We start from the raw sequence: 27,411 nt of genomic DNA, 5'->3' as shown, positions 1-27,411 counted from the left end.
GCTTGTCCTATGTTGCTCTGTGTGTGCTCACTGCTCAATGATTGTCTGTATTTTTATTGAAATTGTTTTTAATAACCTGCCCAGGGGCTGCGGTTGAAAATTAGCCGGCTGGCTGAAACCGGCACTTTTACTGAAACGTTGATTAATGTAAAAATAAAAATAAACTCAAACTCAAAAAAGTTATTTTGCTTAGAAGTAATAAAAATGTAAATCTAGACTATTTTGAATGGGGGCAGATGGCGATGGCTTTTTTACTGCAGCCAAGATTCGTGCGCATCTGTTCTTGACGTCAGCGTGTCATGTACTGGAAAAGGGTCTATAGGATCAGACGGACAAACTAAAGTGATGTCAAGGAGAGCAGTGATATATGTGACCTGATTCAGGAAACTAGTCATATGTCGCAAGTCACGACTTCGCAGGAGAGCCGTTTGAATGTAAAAAATATTTAGAACATGTGAACTTTCATGTGCCTTAATAACATAGTTGATTGCCATCTATAAATACAAATGAAATTGTTAAATTACCAGCCTTGTTGGTTAAGCCACAAAAAAAGGAAGCAACCTTCCTGCTAGCCATGATTGGCTGAGATAGTGAGTGGGCTGGAAATTCCGAAAGAGGAGTTCGGATTGGTGTGTCATATTGAAGGCTTCTGTCTATTTTAGCTCGTCAGTCTGTGTTGATAATCCTGTCGAATGCCGCTTTTTTTTTAATGTGTAGGGGAGCTGCATAAGTGTTGCTCTCCACCTTTTGGAGGATAGAGTTTTGAAATCAGTGGAATTAGAGTATGATAGGTAAAGAGATGGAGAAAACACCTGTCTCTTGATTACATCTTCAAACTAAGGGCAACCGTGGTATGGCATTCCTGACAGGGAGACGCATCCATCATGCATGATGATGTATATAGGTAAGATAGTCTAGCGTTATCTAGCTACATTTTCAGATATTACACGTTTCTAATTTTGACAGGAAGTGGTTTCATTTCAAGCTAAAGTGTACTGTTAGCTAGCTAGCTAACGTTAGCTGGCTGTCTCCCTACCTGACGTTCCCAGAGCCGTTTGCTTTTCTAGTTATAGCCTAATGTTAGCTAGGTAACATTGAACCTGGTTGGTTAGGTCCCAGCACTGTGGCATTGTTGGCACTTTGTTCATTGTTGTTTAACTAGCTACCGTTCAGTGGCTGGCTCGTTAGCTAACGTTACGTGACGTGTGTACAACACCCGTTGAATATGGCCGGTGTCAGTAAACGTCTGCAAAAAAGCGTAATGTAATTGTTGCCAGCAGAGCTGGTTAGGCTGTTTTTGTGTTATCCAGAAGCAAACAAATCATCGGCCAGAGCATGCACTCCGAGAACAAAACAAGATGTGTGGGGCTAAAGTTTAAGAGGGTGTAAACGATGCTGAATGGGTGTTGACAAAGAGGAGCTCTTCACAAGAAAGTTGAAGAGGGTGTAAACGATGCTGAATGGGTGTTGACAAAGAGGAGCTCTTTACAAGAAAGTTGAAGAGGGTGTGAACAATGCTGAATGGGTGTTGACAAAAAGGAGCACTTCACAAGAAAGTTGAAGAGGGTGTGAACAAAGCTGAATGGGTGTTGACAAAGAGGAGCTCTTCACAAGAAAGTTGAGGAGGGTGTGAACAATGCTGAATGGGTGTTGACAAAGAGGAGCTCTTCACAAGATACCAAAACAATCAAAGGTGATTTTTTCAAAAGTGAGTTTACAAGTTGATTAACTTTCAAAGCAGAATTACTTTCCCATCAAATCAAATCAAATTTTATTTGTCACATACACATGGTTAGCAGATGTTAATGCAAGTGTAGCGAAATGCTTGTGCTTCCAGTTCTGACCATGGAGTAATATCTAACAAGTAATCTAACAATTTCACAACAACTACCTTATACACACTTATACAAGTTGTGGCAAAGAAGGGGGTCGAGTGATAAATGGCAGATATGTGAGGGCAGAACTAATAAACGGGCTCTGCCCGATCACTAAAATGGCCACCCCGATCAGAACTACAGATCACAAAATGGCCGACTGCCAAAACTACAATTCCCAGAAGCAAGGGGAACCCTCAGAAGGTGGAGCCGACCCACAGATAAAGGGTCAAGAAAAACCAGGAAGAGAGGGAGAGGGCGGGAAGGATCTATGAACCATAGAGAAAGAGACAATCTACATTGGCTGGATTTACAGTGTACGAGCTGGACTGTTTTGGACTTACCTGTTGGCGTTTAGACCTGGACCTACCGAGAACCAGATTTGTGTACCGAACCCTGCTATCCTTGACCTTACCTGCGGCCTGGGTGGACCAGGACAGAGAAAAAAACATACAGGTACTGTCATGTTTGAAAGAACTTTAATTTTAGTTAGCACTCCAAAGGGGAGTCAGGTTTTTTTTTTGTGGCTTTGTTTGGTTAGGACAGTTTTTTTTCAGGAAAATTAGTATGGAGGGAGCCATACAGGCCCTGTTACAAGCGGCGGCCGCCCAACACGAGGCAACTAGAGCTCAGCAAATAGCTCATCAGGATGCAATGCGAATGTATCAGGACACGTTACAGGTCCAGGTCCAGCACCGCACCAACCAGCTGCTCAGAGAAGAGCAAGAGAGAAACACCCGGGAGTTAAGAGAAGGCCTAAAGGGGCTAGCGGACCAAATTGGGGCTCAGTTACCAGCTGCAAATATCCAAAGGTGGGCCAATCATTTTCTTCAAAAAATGACAGCGCAGGATGATGTGGAAGCATATCTTACCACCTTCGAAAGGACGGCAGAGAGGGAGACGTGGCCGAAAGAAGAATGGGCAGGGCTTCTGGCACCATACCTGGCAAGGGACGCTCAAAAAGCATATTTCGACCTGGAGTTGAAGGATGCACAGGATTACGATAAACTCAAGGGAGAGATTCTGACTAGACTGGGAGTGACCGATACCGTGAGGGCACACCGCTTCCATCAGTGGTCCTACAGACCGGGACAACCCCCCCGAACACAGATGTTCGACTTGATTCACTTGGCACGGAAATGGTTGCGACCGGAGACCCGTTCGTCCGCCGAGGTTGTCGAGACCATCGTACTCAACCAGTTTCAGCGAGGTCTACCCCAAGAAGTGCGACAATGGGTTGGCCAGAACGAGGTACTTTCCGCCGACCATCTCGTGGGCCTGGTTGAACGGTATTGTACGGCAGGAACAGCTGAGCAGGCGCAGGAGGAAAGATTCCCATTCCCCAGGCCTGGTCGAACCAGCGGACAGGGTAAGACTGTCCCAACAGGTGGAGGGGGAGGAGAGCAGCGTGGGGCCATGAGGAAACAATCAGAATCGGGCCGAGACACTAAGGAAAAAGCCGGAAACCGGGACTGGGGGTCGAGGAGGTCTCCCCCCCGAAACTCTATTATCTGTTACAATTGTAATCGACCGGGACATATTGCAGCCTACTGCCCTATTAAAAAAGAACCAATGCAATGTAACCTCGGTGAAAAAGAAGATGAGATATGGTATGCATGTCCTGTGGTAACCACTGTATTTGAAAGATCAAGAAACAAACATATGTGCAGGGTGAAGGTTGAAGGGAAAGAGGTTGAAGCACTACTGGATTCCGGCAGTATGCTAACCCTGGTCGTTGCAAACCTAGTGCCGACTCATAAACTGGATACAAGTCAGGATATCAGTGTTACGTGCATTCATGGGGATACCCGTCTGTACCCCACAGCATTAGTGAGCATACAAACAGACGACGGTCTGCTGGATTATGAAGTCGGCGTGGTCCCAAAGATGCCATATGATGTAATATTGGGTAGATACTTTCCTAACTTTGCGAAGTTAGGCCAAAAGAACGGCATATTTGAGAAGCCAACAACCCTGACCAAGCAGGAAGAAGCATGGGGCCTTCAACCAAGGTCAAGAAAAGAGGTCTCCCAGGGGCCAACCTCACAGGTACTAGTAGGGGAGGATGAGGATGAAGTGGCAAACCTTGTTGATCATGAACAGCCCAGTATTAGTGGGGCTGGGGTCGATCTGAATCCAGAGGACGACTATCTAGAACCAGCAGACCTGGCAGGGTCCATGACTAATTTCGGGAAGGCCCAACACCAGGATCCAACCCTGCAGCAAGCCAGAGCAGACGTGCAGGTCGTAGATGGTACTCCCATAAGTGATGGGATGATACCTAATAGTTTTCCCCACTTCATCATGAAAAATGGTTTGGTGTACAGAGTCTCAAAAATAGGGGTTGATGTGGTGGAACAGTTGTTGGTCCCCACCCGGTATAGGAAGACAGTACTGGATCTAGCTCATGGGCACATTCTGGGTGGACACCTTGGTATCGATAAAACCCGAGACCGGATTGTAAGGAGGTTTTACTGGCCAGGAATTCAGGCTGAAGTGGCTCGGCATTGTGGAGAGTGCCCGGAGTGCCAGGTAACAGCTCCCCGACCAGCGTTTAGAAGCCCGTTAGTGCCACTCCCCATAATCGAAACGCCATTTGAAAGGATAGCGATGGATATAGTGGACCCACTACCCAAATCCGCCAGAGGGCACCAATACATTCTGGTCATTCTAGATTATGCCACTCGCTACCCAGAAGCCATTCCCCTTCGGACAATGGCTTCCAAAAATATCGCCAAGGAACTAGTGCTATTGTTCACCAGGGTAGGGGTCCCAAAGGAGATCCTTACTGACCAGGGGACCCCCTTTATGTCCCGCCTTATGGCGGACCTTTGTAAATTGTGGCAGATGTAACAGTTGAGGACATCGGTTTACCATCCACAGACGGACGGGCTGGTTGAGAGATTCAACCGGACCCTGAAGTCAATGCTCAGGAAGGTAATCGACAAGGATGGGAAAAACTGGGATTGCATGTTGCCATATCTGATGTTTGCCATTAGAGAGGTTCCTCAAGCCTCGCTGGGGTTTTCTCCCTTTGAGCTGGTATATGGGAGGCAACCCCGGGGAATCTTAGACATCGCCCGGGAAACCTGGGAACACCAATCCACCCCGTATACTAGTGTCATAGAGCACGTCACGGCAATGCAAAACAGGATAGCCACAGTCATGCCCATCGTCAGAGAGCACATGAGACAAGCACAATAGCACCAGCGGCACACTTATTACCGGCAGGCTACCCTGAGGGAATTTCAACCGGGAGATAAGGTGTTAGTGCTGATTCCCACGGTAGAGTGCAAACTACTAGCCACATGGAAAGGACCATATGAGGTACTGGAGAGAATAGGAGAAGTTAATTATCGGATCCGACAGCCAGGTCGACGGCCCCAGGAACAGATCTATCACATAAACCTGTTAAAAGCATGGAGAGAGAGAGAAACACTAATGGTCACGTACCCCAAACACACTCAGGAGACAGCCAAAGTAAATATTTCACCTACTCTGTCCCCAGCACAAGTACAGGAAGTAAAGACCCTGATCCAGAAAAACAGAGATGTGTTTTCAGAGGTACCCGGCCGAACTGAGGTTACAGCTCATGATATCGTTTCCCTACCAGGGAGAAAAGTGAGCATGAGGCCATATCGGGTACCCGAGGCTTGACAGGCAGCGATTAGAGCAGAGACGGAGAAAATGTTGACAGCTGGAGTGATCAAAGAGTCACATAGTGAGTGGTCTAGCCCAATTGTGATGGTCTCCAAGCCCGATTGGTCTTTGCGGTTCTGTAACGACTTTCGGAAGGTAAATGAAATCTCCAAGTTTGATGCCTACCCCATGCCCAGGGTAGACGAACTACTGGAGAAAATTGGTAAAGCTCGGTACATTACGACCCTGGACCTGACAAAAGGGTACTGGCAAATTCCTCTGACCCCCAGGGCCAAAGAAAAGACAGCCTTTGCAACCCCTGACGGTTTGTTTCAATACACCGTCATGCCATTCGGCCTACACGGGGCCCCAGCCACCTTTCAACGGCTCATGGACAAGGTCCTAAAACCGCACCAAGCATACACCGCAGCTTATTTAGATGACGTGGGGATCTACAGCCCAGATTGGGAATCCCACTTACCTCGGGTACAGGCAGTGTTAGACACCCTTAGAAAGGCAGGGCTCACGGCGAACCCTGCCAAGTGTTACGTGGGGTTAGAGGAAACGGAGTATCTGGGATACACCGTGGGAAGAGGATTAATCAAACCCCAACGTAAGAAGGTGGAGGCAATTAGAGAATGGCCGAAACCAGTAAATAAGAAGCAGGTTCGAGCCTTCCTAGGGCTGACCGGGTACTACCGGAAGTTCATCCCAAGTTATGCCACAGTGGCCGCCCCACTCACCGACATGACTAGAGCCAGAGGGCCAAACATGGTCAAGTGGGATGAAAGGGCCACCAAAGCATTTAGGACATTACAGGAGGCCCTCTGCTGTAATCCAGTGCTGGTGGTACCAGACTTTGAGAGAGAGTTTGTGGTTCAGACGGATGCCTCAGAGGTCGGCTTGGGAGCAGTGCTGTCCCAAGAGGTAGAAGTGGTGGAACACCCCATCCTGTTTTTAAGCAGGAAGCTGGAACCACGGGAAACCAACTACTCAGTTGTTGAGAAAGAGGCGCTGGCAGTAAAGTGGGCTCTGGAAAGCCTGAAATACTACCTGCTGGGGCGCCACTTCACCCTCATCAGTGACCATGCACCACTCACCTGAATGCATAGGGCTAAAGAGAAGAACGCTCGGGTGATGCGGTGGTTTTTGAGTCTCCAACCGTTTCACTTTGACTTGAAACACAGAGCAGGAAAGGAAATGGGAAATGTGGATGGGTTATCCCGCATGCACGCATATTTTGCTGCAGTAGCCCGACCTAGGGGGTCGGATCTAGGGGGGGAGATGTGTGGCAAAGAAGGGGGTCGAGTGATAAATGGCAGATATGTGAGGGCAGAACTAATAAACGGGCTCTGCCCGATCACTAAAATAGCCACCCCGATCAGAACTACAGATCACAAAATGGCCGACTGCCAAAACTACAATTCCCAGAAGCAAAGGGAACCCTCAGAAGGTGGAGCCGACCCACAGATAAAGGGTCAAGAAAAACCAGGAAGAGAGGGAGAGGGCGGGAAGGATCTATGAACCATAGAGAAAGAGACAATCTACATTGGCTGGATTTACCGTGTATGAGCTGGACTGTTTTGGACTTACCTGTTGGCATTTAGACCTGGACCTACCGAGAACCAGATTTGTGTACCGAACCCTGCTATCCTTGACCTTACCTGCGGCCTGGGTGGACCAGGACAGAGAAACAAAAATACAGGTACTGTCATGTTCGAAAGAACTTGAATTCTGGGCTGACTTTGGTGACAGTTTCCCACTTAATTTGTGACAAACGCTCCTAGCTTTGAAGAGGTTTGCCTCAAAGTGTAAAGGAATGAATAAGAATATGTACATACAAATATATGGATGAGCGATGGCCGAACGGCATAGGCAAGATGCAGTAGATAGTATAGAGTACAGTATATACATATGAGATGAGTAATGTAGGGTATGTAAACATTATATAATGTGGCATTGTTTAAAGTGGCTAGTGATACATTTATTACATCCAATTTTTTATTATTAACCTGTTAGGGCTAGGGGGCAGCATTGACACGGCTGGATAAAAAACATACCCGATTTAATCTGGTTACCACTCCTACTCAGTAACTAGAATATGCATATACTTATTACATATGGATAGAAAACACCCTAAATTTTCTAAAACTGTTTGAATGGTGTCTGTGAGTATAACAGAACTCAAATGGCAGGTCAAAACCTGAGAGATTCCTTTACAGGAAGTGGCCTGTCTGACCATTTCTGGAACTTCTTTGCCATCTCTATCATTTACTAAGGATCTCTGCTCTAACGTGACACTTCTCACGTCGTCCATAGGCTCTCAGAGCCCGGGAAAAAAGAGAATGTCGTCATTCCAGCCCCAGGCTGAAACACATTATCGCCTTTCTCAAGTGGCCCATCAAGAGACACTAGCTTATGCGCGTGACCCCGACCGCCCCCGCCTTTGGGATTTTTTCCTCTGTTTGCCGAAAAGGAGATTCCCTGTCGGAATTTTATCGCTTTTCTACGAGAAAAATGACGTAAAAATTGATTTTAAACAGCGGTTGACATGCTTCGACGTACGGCAATTGAATACTTTGAATTTTATTGTCAGGAATTGCGCCAAGCGCGCGACACTTCTTTACTATTTCGGATAGTGTCTGGAACGCACGAACAAAACGCCGCTATTCGGATATAACGATGGATTATTTTGGACCAAACCAACATTTGTTATTGAAGTAGACGTCCTGGGTGTGCATTCTGACGAAGACAACAAAAGGTAATGACATTTTTATAATAGTAAATATGATTATGGTGAGTGCTAAACTTGCCGGGTGTCTAAATAGCGAGCCCGTGATGCCTGGGCTATGTACTTAGAATATTGCAAAATGTGCTTTCACCAAAAAGCTATTTTAAAATCGGACATATCGAGTGCATAGAGGAGGTCTGTATCTATAATTCTTAAAATAATTGTTATGCTTTTTGTGAACGTTTATCGTGAGTAATTTAGTAAAATGTTAGCGAATTCCCCGTAAGTTTGCGGGGGGTATGCTAGTTCTGAACGTCACATGCTAATGTAAAAAGCTGGTTTTTGATATAAATATGAACTTGATTGAACAAAACATGCATGTATTGTATAACATAATGTCCTAGGGTTGTCATCTGATGAAGATCATCAAAGGTGAGTGCTGCATTTAGCTGTCTTCTGGGTTTTGGTGACATTATATGCTGGCTTGAAAAATGGGTGTCTGATTATTTCTGGCTTGGTACTCTGCTGACATAATCTAATGTTTTGCTTTCGTTGTAAAGCCTTTTTGAAATCGGACAGTGTGGTTAGATTAACGAGAGTCTTATCTTTAAATGGCTGTAAAATAGTCATATGTTTGAGAAATTGAAGTAATATGATTTTGAAGATTTTGAAAATCGCGCCACAGGATGGCAGTGGCTGTTACGTAGGTGGGACGAATTCGTCCCGCCGGTCCCATAGAGGTTAAAGTGGCTAGAGATTTGAGTCAGTATGTTGGCAGCAGCCACTCAATGTTAGTGATGGCTGTTTTAACAGTCTGATGGCCTTGAGATAGAAGCTGTTTTTCAGTCTCTCGGTCCCAGCTTTGATGCACCTGTACTGACCTCGCCTTCTGGATGATAGCAGGGTGAACAGGCAGTGGCTCGGGTGGTTGTTGTCCTTGATAATCTTTTTGGCCTTCCTGTGACATCGGGTGGTGTCGGTGTTCTGGAGAGCAGGTAGTTTGCCCCCGGTGATGCGTTGTGCAGACCTCACTACCCACTGGAGAGCCTTACGGTTGTGGGCGGAGCAGCTGCCGTACCAGGCGGCGATACTGCTCGAAAGGATGCTCTCGATTGTGCATCTGTAAAAGTTTGTGAGTGTTTTTGTGACAAACCAAATTTCTTCAGTCTCCTGAGGTTGAAGAGGCGCTGCTGCGCCTTCTTCACCACGCTGTCTGTGTGGGTGGACCATTTCATTTTGTCCGTGATGTGTACGCCGAGGAACTTAAAACTTTCCACCTTCTCCACTACTGTCCCGTGGATGTTGATAGGGGGGTGCTCCCTCTGCTGTTTCCTGAAGTCCATGATCATCTCCTTTGTTTTGTTGACATTGAGTGTGAGGTTATTTTCCTGACACCACACTCCAAGGGCCCTCACCTCCTCCCTGTAGGCCGTCTCGTCGTTGCTGGTAATCAGCCAACCACTGTAGTGTCGTCTGCAAACTTGATGATTGGGTTGGAGGGGTGCATGGGTGAACAGGGAGTCATGGGTGAACAGAGAGTACAGGAGAGGGCTGAGAACGCACCCTTGTGGGGCCCCAGTGTTGAGGATCAGCGGGGTGGAGATGTTGTTTCCTACCCTCACCACCTGGGGGCAGCCCGTCAGGAAGTCCAGGACCAAGTTGCACAGGGCGGGGTCAAGACCCAGGGTCTCGAGCTTAATGACGAGTTTGAAGGGTACTATGGTGTTAAATGCTGAGCTGTAGTTGATGAACAGCATTCTTACATAGGTATTCCTTTTGTCCAGATGGGTTAGAGCAGTGTGCAGTGTGATTGCGATTCCGTCGTCTGTGGACATATTGGGGTGGTAAGCAAATTGAAGTGGGTCTAGGGTGACAGGTAGGGTGGAGGTGATATGGTCCTTGACTAGTCTCTCAAAGCACTTCATGATGACGGAAGTGAGTGCTACGGGGCGATAGTCATTTAACTCAGTTACCTTAGCTTTCTTGGGAACAGGAACAATGGTGGCCCTCTTGAAGCATGTGGGAACAGCAGACTGGGATAAGGATTGATTGAATATGTCCGTAAACACACCAGCCAGCTGGTCTGCGCATGCTCTGAGGACACGGACACCCTTGCGAGGGTTAACACGTTTAAATATTTTACTCACGTTGGCTGCAGTGAAGGAGAGCCCGCAGGTTTTGGTAGTGGCTGTGTCGGTGGCATTGTATTGTCCTCAAAGCGAGCAAAGAAGTTGTTTGGTTTGTCTGGGAGCAAGACATCGTGGTCCGCAACGGGGCTGGTTTTCTTTTTATAATCTGTGATTGACTGTAGACCCTGCCACATACCTCTCATGTCTGAGCCATTGAATTGCGACTCTACTTTGTCTCTATACTGACGCTTAGATTGTTTGAATGCCTTGCGGAGGAAATAGCTACACTGTTTGTATTCGGTCATGTTTCCGGTCGCCTTGCCCTGATTAAAAGCAGTGGTTCGCGCTTTCAGTTTTTGCGCAAATGCTGCCATCAATCCACGGTTTCTGGTTGGGGAATGTTTTAATAGTCGCTGTGGGTACAACATCACCGATGCACTTGGTAATAAACTCGCTCACCGAATCATCGTATTCATCAATGTTATTGTCCGACGCTATGCAGTGTATAATATACAATTTTGTAGCTCTGAGTCTCTACTTTTATCCAATGTAAAAAACACCATTTTACATTTTGTTACATAATACTGAATTCAGGTGGTGAGTCAGATATGTATATAAAGAGCTCTCTGTGAATGAATACTTTTACAAAAGGCACTATGTCAATGAAATGACAATGGACTCAACTGATGATTTATGGAAGTGCTTGTCTACAAGTGTGTCAAGGTGAGTGTGCATGTGTGTTCTTGCGTGTATGTGTGTTCTTGCGTTTGTGTGTGTGTGTGTGTGTGTGTGTGTGTGTTACTCACGTGTGCAAGCCATGGAGCGTGGGTCCGTCTCTGCGCGGTGGAAGCCTTTCTCACACACACACTCAGAGGCTCTCTCTAGGTGGGAGGAGCTATGTGACGGGCATTTTGTGCAGTAGGCGTCGGTCGCTGAGGCCTTGTAGGAGCCTGGTCTGCACGCTGGAGAGAGGAAAACAAGAAAACACAGGCTTACAAATCTGCCACAACACATGGTCTACAAGGTAAGACAGAGGAGGGAACTGGAAAACACAAGGTTACAAATAAGACAAAGATCCTTTGATTTCTTTATTTCTATTTTTCTATGGGGTCTATAACCTGAAGTGTGTAAACACCACTGAAGGTGCTGTAACACTACTGACGGTGATGTAACACTACTGAAAGTGCTGTAACATACTGAAGGTGCTATACAACTACTGAAGGTGCTGTACCACTGCTGAAGGTGATGTAACACTACTGAAGGTGCTTTAACCTCTTGGGGCTAGGTGGGACGCTAGCGTGCCACCCGTGGTGCACTCCATCAACAGCAGGTGCATTTCAAGAGCGGCAAATTTGAATCCAAATAAATGTCAAAATTCAAATTTTTCAAAAATACAACTATGTTACACCATTTGAAAGATAAACATCTCCTTAATCTAACCACGTTTTACGATTTCAAAAAGGTTTTACGGCGAAAGCATAAATTTAGAGTATGTTAGGACAGTACATTTACAAGAGTTGTGTGTAATGTTTTGTCAAGTCAAAGACAGGGTCACCAAAACCATAAAACCAGCTAAAATGATACACTAACCTTTTACAATCTCCATCAGATGACACTCCTAGGACATTATGTTAGACAATGCATGCATTTTTAGTTCTATCAAGTTGATATTTATATCCAAAAACAGCGTTTTACTATGGCATTGATGTTGAGGAAATCGTTTCCCTCCAATAACCGGCAGTCAAGTCAGCGTCACAAATTAAATAATTAAAATTAGAAAACATTGGTAAAATATTATATTGTCATTTAAAGAATTATAGATTTACATCTTTTGAACGCAATCAACTTGCCAGATTTAAAAATAACCTTACTGGGAAATCACACTTTGCAATAATCTGAGCACTGTGCCCAGAAAAATACGCGTTGCGATACAGACTAGACGTCATGTTGGGGAGATCTAAAATCGAAAATACTATGTAAATAATCCATTACCTTTGATTCTCTTCATCAGATGTCACTTCCAGGTATCACAGGTCCATAACGAATGTAGTTTTGTTCAAAAAAGCTCATCATTTATGTCCAAAAATCTCCGTCTCGTTAGCACATGATGTAAGCCAGCCGGACTTCTCGTCATGAACGAGGGGAAAAAATATATTTCCGTTCGTTCAAACATGTCAAACGTTGTATAGCATAAATCATTAGGGCCTTTTTTAACCAGAACATGAATAATATTCAAGGTGGACGAATGCATAGTCTTTTATAACGTATTGGAACGAGGGTACCCAACATGAAGTAGCGCGCCAGGTGTCTAATGGGACATCACCGTTCCATGGCTCTTGTTCGGTCAGATCTCCCTCCAGAAGACTCAAAACACTTTGTAAAGGCTGGTGACATCTAGTGGAAGCAATAGGAAGTGCCAAAATATTCCTAAACCCCTGTGTTTTTCAATGGGATAGGTTTAAAGTCAATACAACACATCAGGTATCCACTTCCTGTCAGAAAATGTCTCAGGGTTTTGCCTGCCAAATGAGTTCTGTTATACTCACAGACACCATTCAAACAGTTTTGGAAACTTTAGAGTGTTTTCTATCCATATATAATAAGTATATGCATATTCTAGTTACTGGGTAGGATTAGTAACCAGATTAAATCGGGTACATTTTTTTTATCCAGACGTGCAAATGCTGCCCCCTAGACCCAACAGGTTAACATACTGAAGGTGCTGTAACACTACTGAAGGTTCTGTACCACTAGTTAAGGTGCTGTAACACTACTGAATGGCCTGTACCACTAGTTAAGGTGCTGTAACACTACTGAAGGTTCTGTACCACTAGTTAAGGTGCTGTAACATACTGAAGGTTCTGTACCACTAGTTAAGGTGCTGTAACACTACTGAAGGGCCTGTACCACTAGTTAAGGTGCTGTACCACTACTGAAGGGCCTGTACCACTAGTTAAGGTGCTGTAACACTACTGAAGGGCCTGTACCACTACTGAAGGTGCTGTACCACTTCTGAAGGTTCTGTACCACTACTGAAGGCGCTGTACCACTACTGAAGGCGCTGTACCACTACTGAAGGCGCTGTACCACTACTGAAGGTGCTGTACAACTACTGAAGGTCCTGTACCACTACTGAAGGTGCTGTACCACTACTGAAGGTGCTGTGCCACTTCTGAAGGTTGTGAACCACTAGTGAAGATGCTGTAACACTTTGGATAAAAGTGTCTGCTAAACGGTACATACAGTGCATTCGGAAATTATTCAGACCCCTTGACTTTTTTCACATTTTGTTACGCTACAGCCTTATTCTAAAATGGATTAAATAAATGTTTTTCTCATCAATCTACACACAATACCCCATAATGACTAAGCGAAAACAGGATTTTAGAAATGGTTGCAAATGTATTAAAAATAAAAATTGAAATACCTTAGTTATATAGGTATTCAGACCCTTTGCTATGAGACTCGAAATTGAGCTCAGGTGCATCCTGTTTCCATTGATCATCCTTGAGATATTTCTACAACTTGATTGGAGTCCACCAGTGGTAAATGCAATTGATTGGACATGATTTGGAAAGGTACACATCTGTCTTTATAAGGTCCCACAGTTGACAGTGCATATCAGAGCAAAAACCAAGCCATGAGGTTGAAAGAATTATCCGTAGAGCTCCAAGACAGGATTGTGTCAAGGCACAGCTCTGGGGAAGGGTACCAAAAAATGTCTGCAGCATTGAAGGTCCCCAAGAACACAGTGGCCTCCATCCTTTTTAAATGGAAGAAGTTTGAAACCACCAACACTCTTCCTAGAGCTGGTCGCCTGGCCAAACTGAGCAATCGGGGGAGAAGGACCTTGGTCAGAGAGGTGACTAAGTACCCGATGGTCACTCTGACAGAGCTCCACAGTTCCTCTGTGGAGATGGGAGAACCTTCCAGAAGGACAACCATCTATGCAGCACTTCACGAATCAGGCGTTTATGGTAGAGTGGCCAGACGGAAGACACTCCTAAGGAAAATTGAGGGAAAGATGAACTGAGCAAAGTACAGAGATCCTTGATGAAAACCTGCTCCAGAGCGCTCAGGACCTCAGACTGGGGCGAAAGCTCACCTTCCAACAGGACAATGACCCTAAGCACATAGCCAAGACAACGCAGGAGTGGCTTCGGGATAAGTCTCTGAATGTCCTTGAGTGGCCCAGCCAGAGCATGGACTTGAACTCAATCGAACATCTCTGGAGAGACCTGAAAATGTCTGTGCAGAGACGAATGGGAGAAACTCCCCAAAAACAGGTGTGCCAAGCTCGTAGCGTCATACCCAAGAAGAATCGAGGCTGTAATCGCTGTCAAAGGTATTTCAACAAAGTACTGAGTAAAGGGTCTGAATACTTATGTAAATATTTCAGTTATATTTATTTGGTTTTTGCTTTGTCATTACATGGTATATTGTATGTAGATTGATGAGGGCAAAAAACGATTTAATCCATTTTAGAATAAGGCTGTAATGTAACAAAATGTGGAAAAAGTCAAGGGGTCTGAATACTTTCCGAATGGGGTGATTATTATGGGGTGATTATTCTCCTCTGAAGAGAACATGTCCTATCCACAGTCTGGAGATTGAGGGTGTTGGAAACGCAATTCCATAGATGCTTTGTGTGTGTCTGCAGATGGATCAATGCCATGATGGATTCCTTTGGGTTCTGATTGCGTGTGACGAGCGTGTGTGCATGTTTAGTGTGTGTTGATTGCGTGTGTCGAAGGTGCTGAAGGCCATGGATTGAATCAAGCAACGAGTCGTTCGCCTCGGCACTGCCGTAAATTACCTTCCTTCCTTCCACACACACACACACACACACACACACACACACACACACACACACACACACACACACACACACACACACACACACACACACACACACACACACACACACACACACACACACACACACACACACACACACACACACACACACACACACACACACACACACACACACCGAGTGAGCTGCAGCTCAGGGAATAGTAGGAACTGAGCTACCAATGCCTCTCAATGCAAACAAAAAGAAGGCACATTCACATCAAATGTGACCAAGTAGTATCCATTTATTCACTCAAACACACATACCATCAGACTGCAACATAACTAACCTCACCTAAAAAGACACATTACCTAGCAGAACACAATTAACAGGAGAGAGAAAAAGAGAGAGAGCCGGGAAAAAACTGAAGAAGTGAGAGAGGGGAGAAAAATAGAAATAGGAGAGGAGAACGGACCTGTGCCAGAACTAAAATGTTGAGAAAAGGCCTAAAGAGACCACTCATTGTTTACATGTCCCTTCTACTCTCTCTTATTAAATCACTAATGTTCATTCATTTAGTCTCTTCTACTCTCTCTTACTAAATTACTAATGTTCATTAATTTAGTCTCTTCTACTCTCTCTTATTAAATCACTAATGTTCATTAATTTAGTCTCTTCTACCCTCTCTTATTAAATCATTAATGTTCATTAATTTAGTCTCTCTGGCTTATCCAGCTGTATTTTGGCCATATTTAGGAAAATAATGAATCATAGGGGAGCTAAGTCCACTAGCACAGTCCCATATGGACCTTAGCACTGCCTGTGTGTACAAGTGTGTCTTTTTCCGTCAGGGAAGACGGGAGCACAGAAGGGACCGTGGCCCAATCTTCTCTGGCAAATAAAAAGCCCACACACACACGTCAGTGCAGAGTAGAGTGGTTTTAGTCTACACAGACTCAGTGGTACTGCAAGGCGGTTTTGATCAGGCAGCTGTAAGGACGCCAGGCCTGGCACGAGGCCCCCTGTCTGTCTCTGTCTGTCTATCTATCTGTCTGTCTGCAGCAGCTTTGAGGTCCTTTGTGTCCCTGTTCCAGAACCAGAACTCTCCGGAAGAAAAATGTCCCAGGAGAAAAGCCGCTTTTCCATGCCGGTCCGCAGCCTAGCCAACAGCTGACAGGACACACACACACACACACACACACACACACACACACACACACACACACACACACACACACACACACACACACACACACACACACACACACACACACACACACACACACTCACCTAGTTATATGAGCCAAGATCTAACAGGGAAGACAGAAGACAGAGGAAGGAGAGAAAAGGGCCCTAGAGAGTTCTCTCTCTGGTACACACAAACAAACTGTGCCTTGCAAAAGTATTCACCCCCCTTGGCATTCTTCCTACTTTGATGCATTACAACCTGTAATTTAAATGGATTTTTATTTAAATTTCATGTAATGGACATACACAAAATAGTCCAAATTGGTGAAGTGAAAAACTGTAAAACTTAAAAGTGGTGGGTGCATATGTATTCACAACCTTTGCAATCTAAATGTCACATGATCTCAGTACATATACACCTGTTCTGAAAGGCCCCAGAGTCTGCAACACCGCTAAGCAAGGGGCACCATCAAGCAAGGGGCACCATCAAGCAAGCGGCACTATGAAGACCAAGGAGCTCTCCAAACAGGTCAGGGACAATGTTGTGGAGAAGTACAGATCAGGGTTGGGTTTTAAAAAATATCAGAAACTTTGAACATTCCATGGAGCAACATTAAATCCATTATTAAAAAATTAAAAGAATATGGCACCACAACAAACCTGCCAAGCGAGTGCCGCCCACCAAAACTCACGGACCAGGCAAGGAGGGCATTAATCAGAGAGGCAACAACGATACCAAAGATAACCCTGAAGGAGATGCAAAGCTCCACAGTGGAGACTGAAGTAGGATGTTTTTCATCGGCAGGGACTGGGAAACTGGTTAGAATTGAAGGAATGATAGATGGCGCTAAATACAGGGAAATTCCTGAGGGAAACCTGTTTTAGTCTTCCAGAGATTTGAGACTGGGACAGAGGTTCACCTTCCAGCAGGACAATGACCCTAAGCATACTGCTGAAGCAACAATCAAGTGTTTTAACCTCTTACATATAGACATTCCGATAGCAGAACACCTGCTCTAATATCCAATGATAGGCGTGGCGCGAATTACAAATTCCTCAAAAATACAAAAACTTCAATTTTTCAAACATATGACTATTTCACAGCATTTTAAAGACAAGACTCTCCTTTATCTAACCACACTGTCCGATTTCAAAAAGGCTTTACAGCGAAAGCAAAACATTAGATTATGTCAGCAGAGTACCAAGCCAGAAATAATCAGACACCCATTTTTCAAGCTAGCATATAATGTCACAAAAACCCAGAAGACAGCTAAATGCAGCACTAACCTTTGATGATCTTCATCAGATGACACACCTAGGACATTATGTTATACAATACATGCATGTTTTGTTCAATCAAGTTCATATTTATATCAAAAAACAGCTTTTTACATTAGCATGTGACGTTCAGAACTAGCATACCCCCCGCAAACTTCCGGGGAATTTGCTAACAATTTACTAAATTACTCACGATAAACGTTCACAAAAAGCATAACAATTATTTTAACCTGTTAGGGCTAGGGGGCAGCATTTGCACGTCTGGATAAAAAAAATGTACCCGATTTAATCTGGTTACTAATCCTACCCAGTAACTAGAATATGCATATACTTATTATATATGGATAGAAAACACTCTAAAGTTTCTAAAACTGTTTGAATGGTGTCTGTGAGTATAACAGAACTCATTTGGCAGGCAAAACCCTGAGACATTTTCTGACAGGAAGTGGATACCTGATGTGTTGTATTGACTTTAAACCTATCCCATTGAAAAACACAGGGGCTTAGGAATATTTTGGCACTTCCTATTGCTTCCACTAGATGTCACCAGCCTTTACAAAGTGTTTTGAGTCTTCTGGAGGGAGATCTGACCGAACAAGAGCCATGGAACGATGATGTCCCATTAGACACCTGGCGCGCGAGTTCATGTTGGGTACCCTCGTTCCAATACGTTATAAAAGAGTATGCATTCGTCCACCTTGAATATTATTCATGTTCTGGTTAAAAAAGGCCCTAATGATTTATGCTATACAACGTTTGACATGTTTGAACGAACGGAAATATATTTTTTCCCCTCGTTCATGACGAGAAGTCCGGCTGGCTTAGATCATGTGCTAACAAGACGGAGATTTTTGGACATAAATGATGAGCTTTTTTGAACAAAACTACATTCGTTATGGACCTGTGATACCTGGAAGTGACATCTGATGAAGAGAATCAAAGGTAATGGATTATTTACATAGTATTTTCGATTTTAGATCTCCCCAACATGACGTCTAGTCTGTATCGCAACGCGTATTTTTCTGGGCACAGTGCTCAGATTATTGCAAAGTGTGATTTCCCAGTAAGGTTATTTTTAAATCTGGCAAGTTGATTGCGTTCAAGAGATGTAAATCTATAATTCTTTAAATGACAATATAATATTTTACCAATGTTTTCTAATTTTAATTATTTAATTTGTGACGCTGACTTGACTGCCGGTTATTGGAGGGAAACGATTTCCTCAACATCAATGCCATAGTAAAACGCTGTTTTTGGATATAAATATGAACTTGATAGAACTAAAAATGCATGCATTGTCTAACATAATGTCCTAGGAGTGTCATCTGATGGAGATTGTAAAAGGTTAGTGCATCATTTTAGCTGGTTTTATGGTTTTGGTGACCCTGTCTTTGACTTGACAAAACATTACACACAACTCTTGTAAATGTACTGTCCTAACATACTCTAAATTTATGCTTTCGCCGTAAAACCTTTTTGAAATCGTAAAACGTGGTTAGATTAAGGAGATGTTTATCTTTCAAATGGTGTAAAATAGTTGTATTTTTGAAAAATTTGAATTTTGACATTTATTTGGATTCAAATTTGCCGCTCTTGAAATGCACCTGCTGTTGATGGAGTGCACCACGGGTGGCACGCTAGCGTCCCACCTAGCCCATAGAGGTTAAGAATTATAGATACAGAACTCCTCTATGCACTCGATATGTCCGATTTTAAAATAGCTTTTTGGTGAAAGCACATTTTGCAATATTCTAAGTACATAGCCCAGCCATCACGGGCTAGCTATTTAGACACCCGGCAAGTTTAGCCTTCACCAAAATCAGATTTACTATTATAAAAGTTTGATTACCTTTTGTTGTCTTCGTCAGAATGCACTCCCAGGACTGCTACTTCAATAACAAATGTTGGTTTGGTCCAAAATAATCCATCGTTATATCCGAATAGCGGCGTTTTGTTCGTGCGTCCCAGACACTATCCGAAATGGTAAATCAGGGTCGCGCGCATGGCGCAATTCATGACAAAAAATTTCTAAATATTCCATTACCGTACTTCGAAGCATGTCAACCGCTGTTTAAAATGAATTTTTATGCAATTTATCTCGTAAAAAAGCGATAATATTCCGACCGGGAATCTCCTTTTCGGCAAACAGAGGAAAAATCACAAAGACGGGGGCGGCCAGGGCACGCACCTAAGCCCACAGGCCCTTGATCGGCCACTTGAGAAAGGCGATAATGTGTTTCAGCCTGGGGCTGGGATGACGACATTCTGTTTTTTCCCGGGCTCTGAGCGCCAATGGAAGACGTAGGAAGTGTCACGTTAGAGCAGAGATCCTTTGTAAAAGATAGAGATGGCAAAGAAGTTCAAGAAATGGTCAGACAGGCCACTTCCTGTAAAGGACTCTTTCAGGTTTTGACCTGCCATTTGAGTTCTGTTATACTCACAGACACCATTCAAACAGTTTTAGAAACTTTGGAGTGTTTTCTATCCAAAGCCAATAATGATATGCATATTCTAGTTACTGGGCAGGAGTAGTAACCAGATTAAATTGGGTACGTTTTTTATCCAGCCGTGAAAATACTGCCCCCTAGACATAACAGGTTAAGGGGAAATATTTAAATGTCTTGGAATGTTCTTGTCAAAGCCCAGACCTCAATCCAATTGAGAATCTGTGGTATGGCCTAAAGATTGATGTACACCAGCGGAACACATCCAACTTGAAGGAGCTGGAGCAGTTTTGTCATGAAGAATGGCCAAAATCCCAGTGGCTAGATGTGCCAAGCTTATAGAGACTTGCAGCTGTAATTGCTGCAAAAGGTGGCTCTATAAAGGATTGACTTTGGGGGGGTGAATAGTTATGCACTCTCAAGTTTTCCAATTTTGTGTCTTATTTCTTATTTGTTTCATAATAAAGAATATTTCGCATCTTCAAAGTGGTAGGCATGTTGTGTAAATCAAATGATACAAACCCCCAGAAAATCCATTTTAATTCCAGGTTGTAAGGCAACAAAATAGGAAAAATGCCAAGGGGGTGAATACTTTGCAAGCCACTGTACATACACACACAACCACACACACACACACACACACACACACTGTTAAAGTCCATTGAGTATTGTGCTAGTGGACTTATAGCAGCTCCCATATGATTAATGATTTGCCTAAAATATGGCCATGGTACAGGTGAAAAAGCCAGAGACAAACTCACACCAGCTACTGAAGATCTAACAGCAGAGAAACACTCACACCAGCTACTGAAGATCTAACAGCAGAGAAACACTCACACCAGATACTGAGGATCTAACAGCAGAGAAACACTCACACCAGATACTGAGGATCTAACAGCAGAGACACACACACCAGATACTGAGGATCTAACAGCAGAGACACACTCACACCAGATACTGAGGATCTAACAGCAGAGACACACACACACCAGATACTGAGGCTCTAACAGCAGAGACAAACATTTTCCTCTCCTACAACTACTAACTTTCTGTTAGGGACTAGAAATGTGAGCCTATCGGTTTAGCTCCTTATGGTAAAAGTACAAAGGTGGGTGAATTTCTATTGATGTGTGTGTGAGCAAGAGTGTATAGGGTTGATGCATGCACAGACTCACACATAGACACAATTCCTCAGGTAGTAAATGAACACAGAGTAGGATGAGTGTGTGTGTGTGAATAGTGTTTACAGTATGATGCTAAAGAGGGGAGTTTTCTCAGATCAGATGTGTGTGTGTCTGATCCAGTCTGTGTAAAAGGCTTGTCTTAGATCCAGTCTCTGTAAGAGGCTTGTCTCAGATCCAGTCTCTGTTAGAGGCTTGTCTCAGACCCAGTCACTGTTAGAGGCTTGTCTTAGATCCAGTTTCTTTAAAAGGCTTGTCTCAGATATAGTCTCTGTTGGAGGCTTGTCTCAGATCCAGTCTCTGTTAGAGGCTTGTCTCAGATCCAGGCTCTGTTAGAGGCTTGTCTTAGATCCAGTCTCTGTTAGAGGCTTGTCTCAGATCCAGTCTCTGTTAGAGATTTGTCTCAGATCCAGTATTTTTAAGAGGCTTGTCTCAGATCCGGTATTTTTAAGAGGCTTGTCTCAGATCCGGTATTTTTAAGAGGCTTGTCTCAGATCCAGTCCCTGTCAGAGGCTTGTCTTATTAAATATTCATACAGTGTCTGCAGACTGTGTTTATACTACAACTACTGAAGACACACCCTACGTGTGTGTGAGTTTTTGTGTGTGTGTAAGGGGGGAGTGTTTGTGTGTGTGTTTGTGTGAGGGGGAGTGTGTGCGTGTGTGTGTGTTTATGTGTGTGTGTGTGTGTGTGTGTGTGTGTGTTTATGTGTGTGTGTGTGTGTGTGTGTTTGTGTGTGTGCGTAAAGGGGGAGTGTGTGTGTGTGCGCATATGATGATCACAGCAAGACTATTGAAGACACCATGTGAAGATCAGTAAAAATCCCCATCTGGCCTTGTTAAGATGGAGATACAACACTTTCTTCTGGCCACACCTGTGATGTCAACCCCTAACCGTAAGCTTACCATTGCACCTGAAAACACACCAGTTGTAATGACAGTGCCACTTTAGGGTAGGTAATCGATCCCTGTGTGTATACACACACACCACACACACACACACACACACACACACACACACACAGAACAGTAGTGGTAGTGGTGGTAGTGCAACATATTGTGGTATGTCACCATGGTAGTCAGTGTATTTATATGTCTGTACTGTGTAATAAACTGACCCATCTGTTCTCAGACAGTTGTTTATCCAACAACCTGAGTGCATGTTAAGCCTCGGAAGACTTGTTTCACACACACACACACACACACACACACACACACACACACACACACACACACACACACACACACACACACACACACACACACACACACACACACATATACTTTTAGACCTGTCAAATGCAATCTCGTCAGATTTCTCCTCTGATGCTTGATGTATATATTTTTAAATGGGTAAGCCTGAACAAGTGCCAGTATAACCCACACGTGGGTTTAACACACACACACGTGACGTCCATACACACACACACACACAGCTCTATGATCCGAGTAATCTGAGGGTGCAGCGTGGTACTCGAGGGGGGCGGAGAAGTGGCTCCATCTTGAAAGCATGTTGCCATGGTGATCATGGTGCTCAACTGCCTGGGCCAGAGATATTTTTAAGCAATTTCCCTTTCTGGAGTGCCTCACACACACACACACACAATGCAAAAACACACATTCACATTGAAGAGAAACAGGATAGAAAATGAAGGGAAGGAGAAAAGTAAACTGAGAGAAAATACCTGAAGCTAGTCGAGGCCATTTATTGGCAGACTGTTTAAAGGCTGTTGTAAGTGTGAATGAGATTAACATTTTAATGGTACACTACGAGTTAGATGCCTGTGTGTCTGTTCACTGATGATGTGTGTCTGTTTACTGATGACTGTCTGTGTTGTTTACTCAGATTTGCCTTCTATTGAGAGAGCGAGAGCAGCCTCTTTGAATGAAACATGTCTTTGGTTCAGTGTGGTGTGATGATGTGAGTTCAGACTGCCCGATCTGTAAATGACCAACTTTAACACAGTTCATAAGCACGCATTGCTCGACTGATGTCAAGACCCTGGCTGGCTGGTAAGTGGTTAGCCCAGATAGACCTTTACACTGGACTTCATCTACTTACTCATAGTGAAGGTTTTCTCACACACACACACACACACACACACACACACACACACACACACACACACACACACACACACACACACACACACACACACACACACACACACACACACACACACACACACACACACACATAGGGATCGATTACCTACCCTAAAGTGGCACTGTCATTACAACTGGTGTGTTTTCAGGTGCAATGGTAAGCTTACGGTTAGGGGTTGACATCACAGGTGTGGCCAGAAGAAAGTGTTGTATCTCCATCTTAACCTGTTATGGCTAGGGGGCAGTATTTTCACGGCTGGATAAAAAACGTACCCAATTTAATCTGGTTACTACTCCTGCCCAGTAACTAGAATATGCATATAATTATTGGCTTTGGATAGAAAACACTCCAAAGTTTCTAAAACTGTTTGAATGGTGTCTGTGAGTATAACATAACTCAAATGGCAGGTCAAAACCTGAGAGATTCCTTTACAGGAAGTACCCTGTCTGACCATTTCTTGAACTTCTTTGCCATCTCTATCTTTTACAAAGGATCTCTGCTCTAACGTGACACTTCCTACGTCTTCCATGGGCGCTCAGAGCCCGGGAAAAAACAGAATGTCGTCATCCCAGCCCCAGGCTGAAACACATTATCGCCTTTCTCAAGTGGCCGATCAAGGGACTGTGGGCTTAGGTGCGTGCCCTGGCCGCCCCCGTCTTTGTGATTTTTCCTCTGTTTGCTGAAAAGGAGATTCCCGGTCGGAATATTATCGCTTTTTTACGAGATAAATTGCATAAAAATTCATTTTAAACAGCGGTTGACATGCTTCGAAGTACGGTAATGGAATATTTAGAAATTTTTGGTCACGAATTGCGCCATGCGTGCGACCCTGATTTACCATTTCGGATAGTGTCTGGGACGCACGAACAAAATGCCGCTATTCGGATGGATTATTTTGGACCAAACCAACATTTGTTATTGAAGTAGCAGTCCTGGGAGTGCATTCTGACGAAGACAACAAAAGGTAATCAAACTTTTATAATAGTAAATCTGATTTTGGTGAAGGCTAAACTTGCCGGGTGTCTAAATAGCTAGCCCGTGATGGCTGGGTTATGTACTTAGAATATTGCAAAATGTGCTTTCACCAAAAAGCTATTTTAAAATCGGACATATCGAGTGCATAGAGGAGTTCTGTATCTATAATTCTTAAAATAATTGTTATGCTTTTTGTGAACGTTTATCATGAGTAATTTAGTAAATTGTTAGCAAATTCCCAGGAAGTTTGCGGGGGGTATGCTAGTTCTGAACGTCACATGCTAATGTAAAAAGCTGTTTTTTGATATAAATATGAACTTGATTGAACAAAACATGCATGTATTGTATAACATAATGTCCTAGGTGTGTCATCTGATGAAGATCATCAAAGGTTAGTGCTGCATTTAGCTGTCTTCTGGGTTTTTGTGACATTATATGCTAGCTTGAAAAATGGGTGTCTGATTATTTCTGGCTTGGTACTCTGCTGACATAATCTAATGTTTTGCTTTCGCTGTAAAGCCTTTTTGAAATCGGACAGTGTGGTTAGATAAAGGAGAGTCTTGTCTTTAAAATGCTGTGAAATAGTCATATGTTTGAAAAATTGAAGTTTTTGTATTTTTGAGGAATTTGTAATTCGCGCCACGCCTATCATTGGATATTGGAGCAGGTGTTCCGCTAGCGGAACGTCTAGATGTAAGAGGTTAACAAGGCCAGATGGGGATTTTTACTGATCTTCACATGGTGTCTTCAATGGTCTTGCTGTGATCATCATATGAGCACACACACACTCCCCCTTTACGCGCACACACACACACACACACACACACACACACACACACACACACACACACACACACACACACACACACACAAACTCACACAAACTCACACACACGTAGGGTGTGTCTTCAGTAGTTGTAGTATAAACACAGTCTGCAGACACTGTATGAATATTTAATAAGACAAGCCTCTGACAGAGGCTGGATCTGAGACAAGCCTCTTACAGATGCTGGATCTGAGACAAGCCTCTTAAAAATACCGGATCTGAGACAAGCCTCTTAAAAATACTGGATCTGAGACATGCCTCTAACAGAGACTATATCTGAGACAAGCCTTCTAAAGAGGCTGGATCTGAGACAAGCCTCTAACAGAGACTGGATCTGAGACAAGCCTCTAACAGAGACTGGATCTGAGACAAGCCTTTTACACAGACTGGATCAGACACACACACATCTGATCTGAGAAGACTCCCCTCTTTAGCATCATACTGTACACACTATTCACACACACACACTCATCCTACTCTGTGTTCATTTACTACCTGAGGAATTGTGTCTATGTGTGAGTCTGGGCATGCATCAACCCTATACACTCTTGCTCACACACACATCAATAGAAATTCACCCACCTTTGTACTTTTACCATAAGGAGCTAAACCGATAGGCTCACAGTTCTAGTCCCAAACAGAAAGTTAGTAGTTCTACATTTACATTTTCGTCATTTAGCAGACGCTCTTATCCAGAGCGACTTACAAATTGGTGCATTCACCTTATGATATCCAGTGGAACAACCACTTTACAATAGTACATCTATATCTTTTTTGGGGGGGGAGGGTGTGTTGGGGGGGGGGGGGTTAGAACGATTACTTAATCCTATCCCAGGTATTCCTTAAAGAGGTGGGGTTTCAGGTGTCTCCGGAAGGTGGTGATTGACTCCGCTGTCCTGGCGTCGTGAGGGAGCTTGTTCTACAATTGGGGTGCCACAGCAGCGAACAGTTTTGACTGGGCTGAGCGGGAACTGTGCTTCCGCAGAGGTAGGGAGGCGAGCAGGCCAGAGGTGGATGAACGCAGTGCCCTTCTTTGGGTGTAGGGACTGATCAGAGCCTGAAGGTACGGAGGTGCCGTTCACCTCACAGCTCCGTAGGCAAGCACCATGGTCTTGTAGCAGATGCGAGCTTCAACTGGAAGCCAGTGGAGTGTGCGGAGGAGCGGGGTGACGTGAGAGAACTTGGGAAGGTTGAACACCAGACGGGCTGCGGCATTCTGGATGAGTTGTAGGGGTTTGTTGGCACAGGCAGGGACCGCCAACAGCGTATTGCAGTAATCCAGACGACAGGGTGTTGTCCAGGGTCACGCCAAGGCTCTTAGCACTTTGGGAGGAGGACACAATGGATTTGTCAACCGTGATGGCGAGATCATGGAACGGGCAGTCCTTCCCCGGGCGGAAGAGCAGCTCCGTCTTGCCGAGGTTCAGCTTGAGGTGGTGATCCGTCATCCACACTGATATGTCTGCCAGACATGCAGTGATGCGAATCGCAACCTGGTTATCAGAAGGGGGAAACGAGAAGATTAATTGTGTGTCGTCTGCATAGCAATGATAGGAGAGACCATGTGAGGATATGACAGAGCCAAGTGACTTGGTGTATAGCGAGAATAGGAGAGGGCCTAGAACAGAGCCCTGGGGGACACCAGTGGTGAGTGCACGTCGTGCGGAGACAGATTCTCGCCATGCCACATGGTAGGAGCGACCTGTCAGGTAGGACGCAATCCAAGAGTGAGCCGCGCCGGAGATGCCCAACTCGGAGAGGATGGAGAGGAGGATCTGATGGTTCACAGTATCAAAGGTAGCAGATAGGTCTAGAAGTATGAGAGCAGAGGAGAGAGAGAGTTAGCTTTAGCAGTGCGGAGAGCCTCCGTGACACAGAGAAGAGCAGTCTCAGTTGAATGACCAGTCTTGAAACCTGACTGATTTGGATCAAGGTCATTCTGAGAGAGATAGCAAGACAGCTGGCCAAGGACGGCACGCTCAAGAGTTTTGGAGAGGAAAGAAAGAAGGGATACTGGTCTGTAGTTGTTGACATCGGAGGGATCGAGTGTAGGTTTTTTGAGAAGGGGTACAACTCTCGCTCTCTTGAAGACGGAAGGGACGTAGCCAGCGGTCAAGGATGAGTTGATGAGCGAGGTGAGGTAAGGGAGAAGGTCTCCGGAAATGGTCTGGAGAAGAGAGGAGGGGATAGGGTCAAGCGGGCAGGTTGTTGGGCGGCCGGCCGTCACAAGTCGCAAGATTTCATC

General features: G+C 44.5%; 1 protein-coding gene across 4 annotated transcripts in view; it reads right to left on the bottom strand.

Annotated features, from left to right (window-relative positions):
- Nucleotides 1–27,411, bottom strand: part of LOC106569453 (ephrin type-A receptor 3-like) — a 236,274-nt gene that overhangs the window by 85,769 nt on the left and 123,094 nt on the right. For all 4 annotated transcript variants that reach the window (XM_082960964.1, XM_082960963.1, XM_045694301.2 and 1 more), the window contains exon 6: nucleotides 11,180–11,335. In XM_082960964.1, the coding sequence (XP_082817090.1) occupies nucleotides 11,180–11,335 (156 nt within the window). The remainder of the gene's footprint in view (nucleotides 1–11,179; nucleotides 11,336–27,411) is intronic.

Source organism: Salmo salar, chromosome 14 (assembly GCF_965601325.2).
Source record: "Salmo salar chromosome 14, fSalSal1, whole genome shotgun sequence".
Classification (NCBI taxonomy): Eukaryota; Metazoa; Chordata; class Actinopteri; order Salmoniformes; family Salmonidae; genus Salmo; species Salmo salar.
Note: the sequence above shows the minus strand (reverse complement) of the source record. Positions and strands in the feature narration are given on the sequence as shown.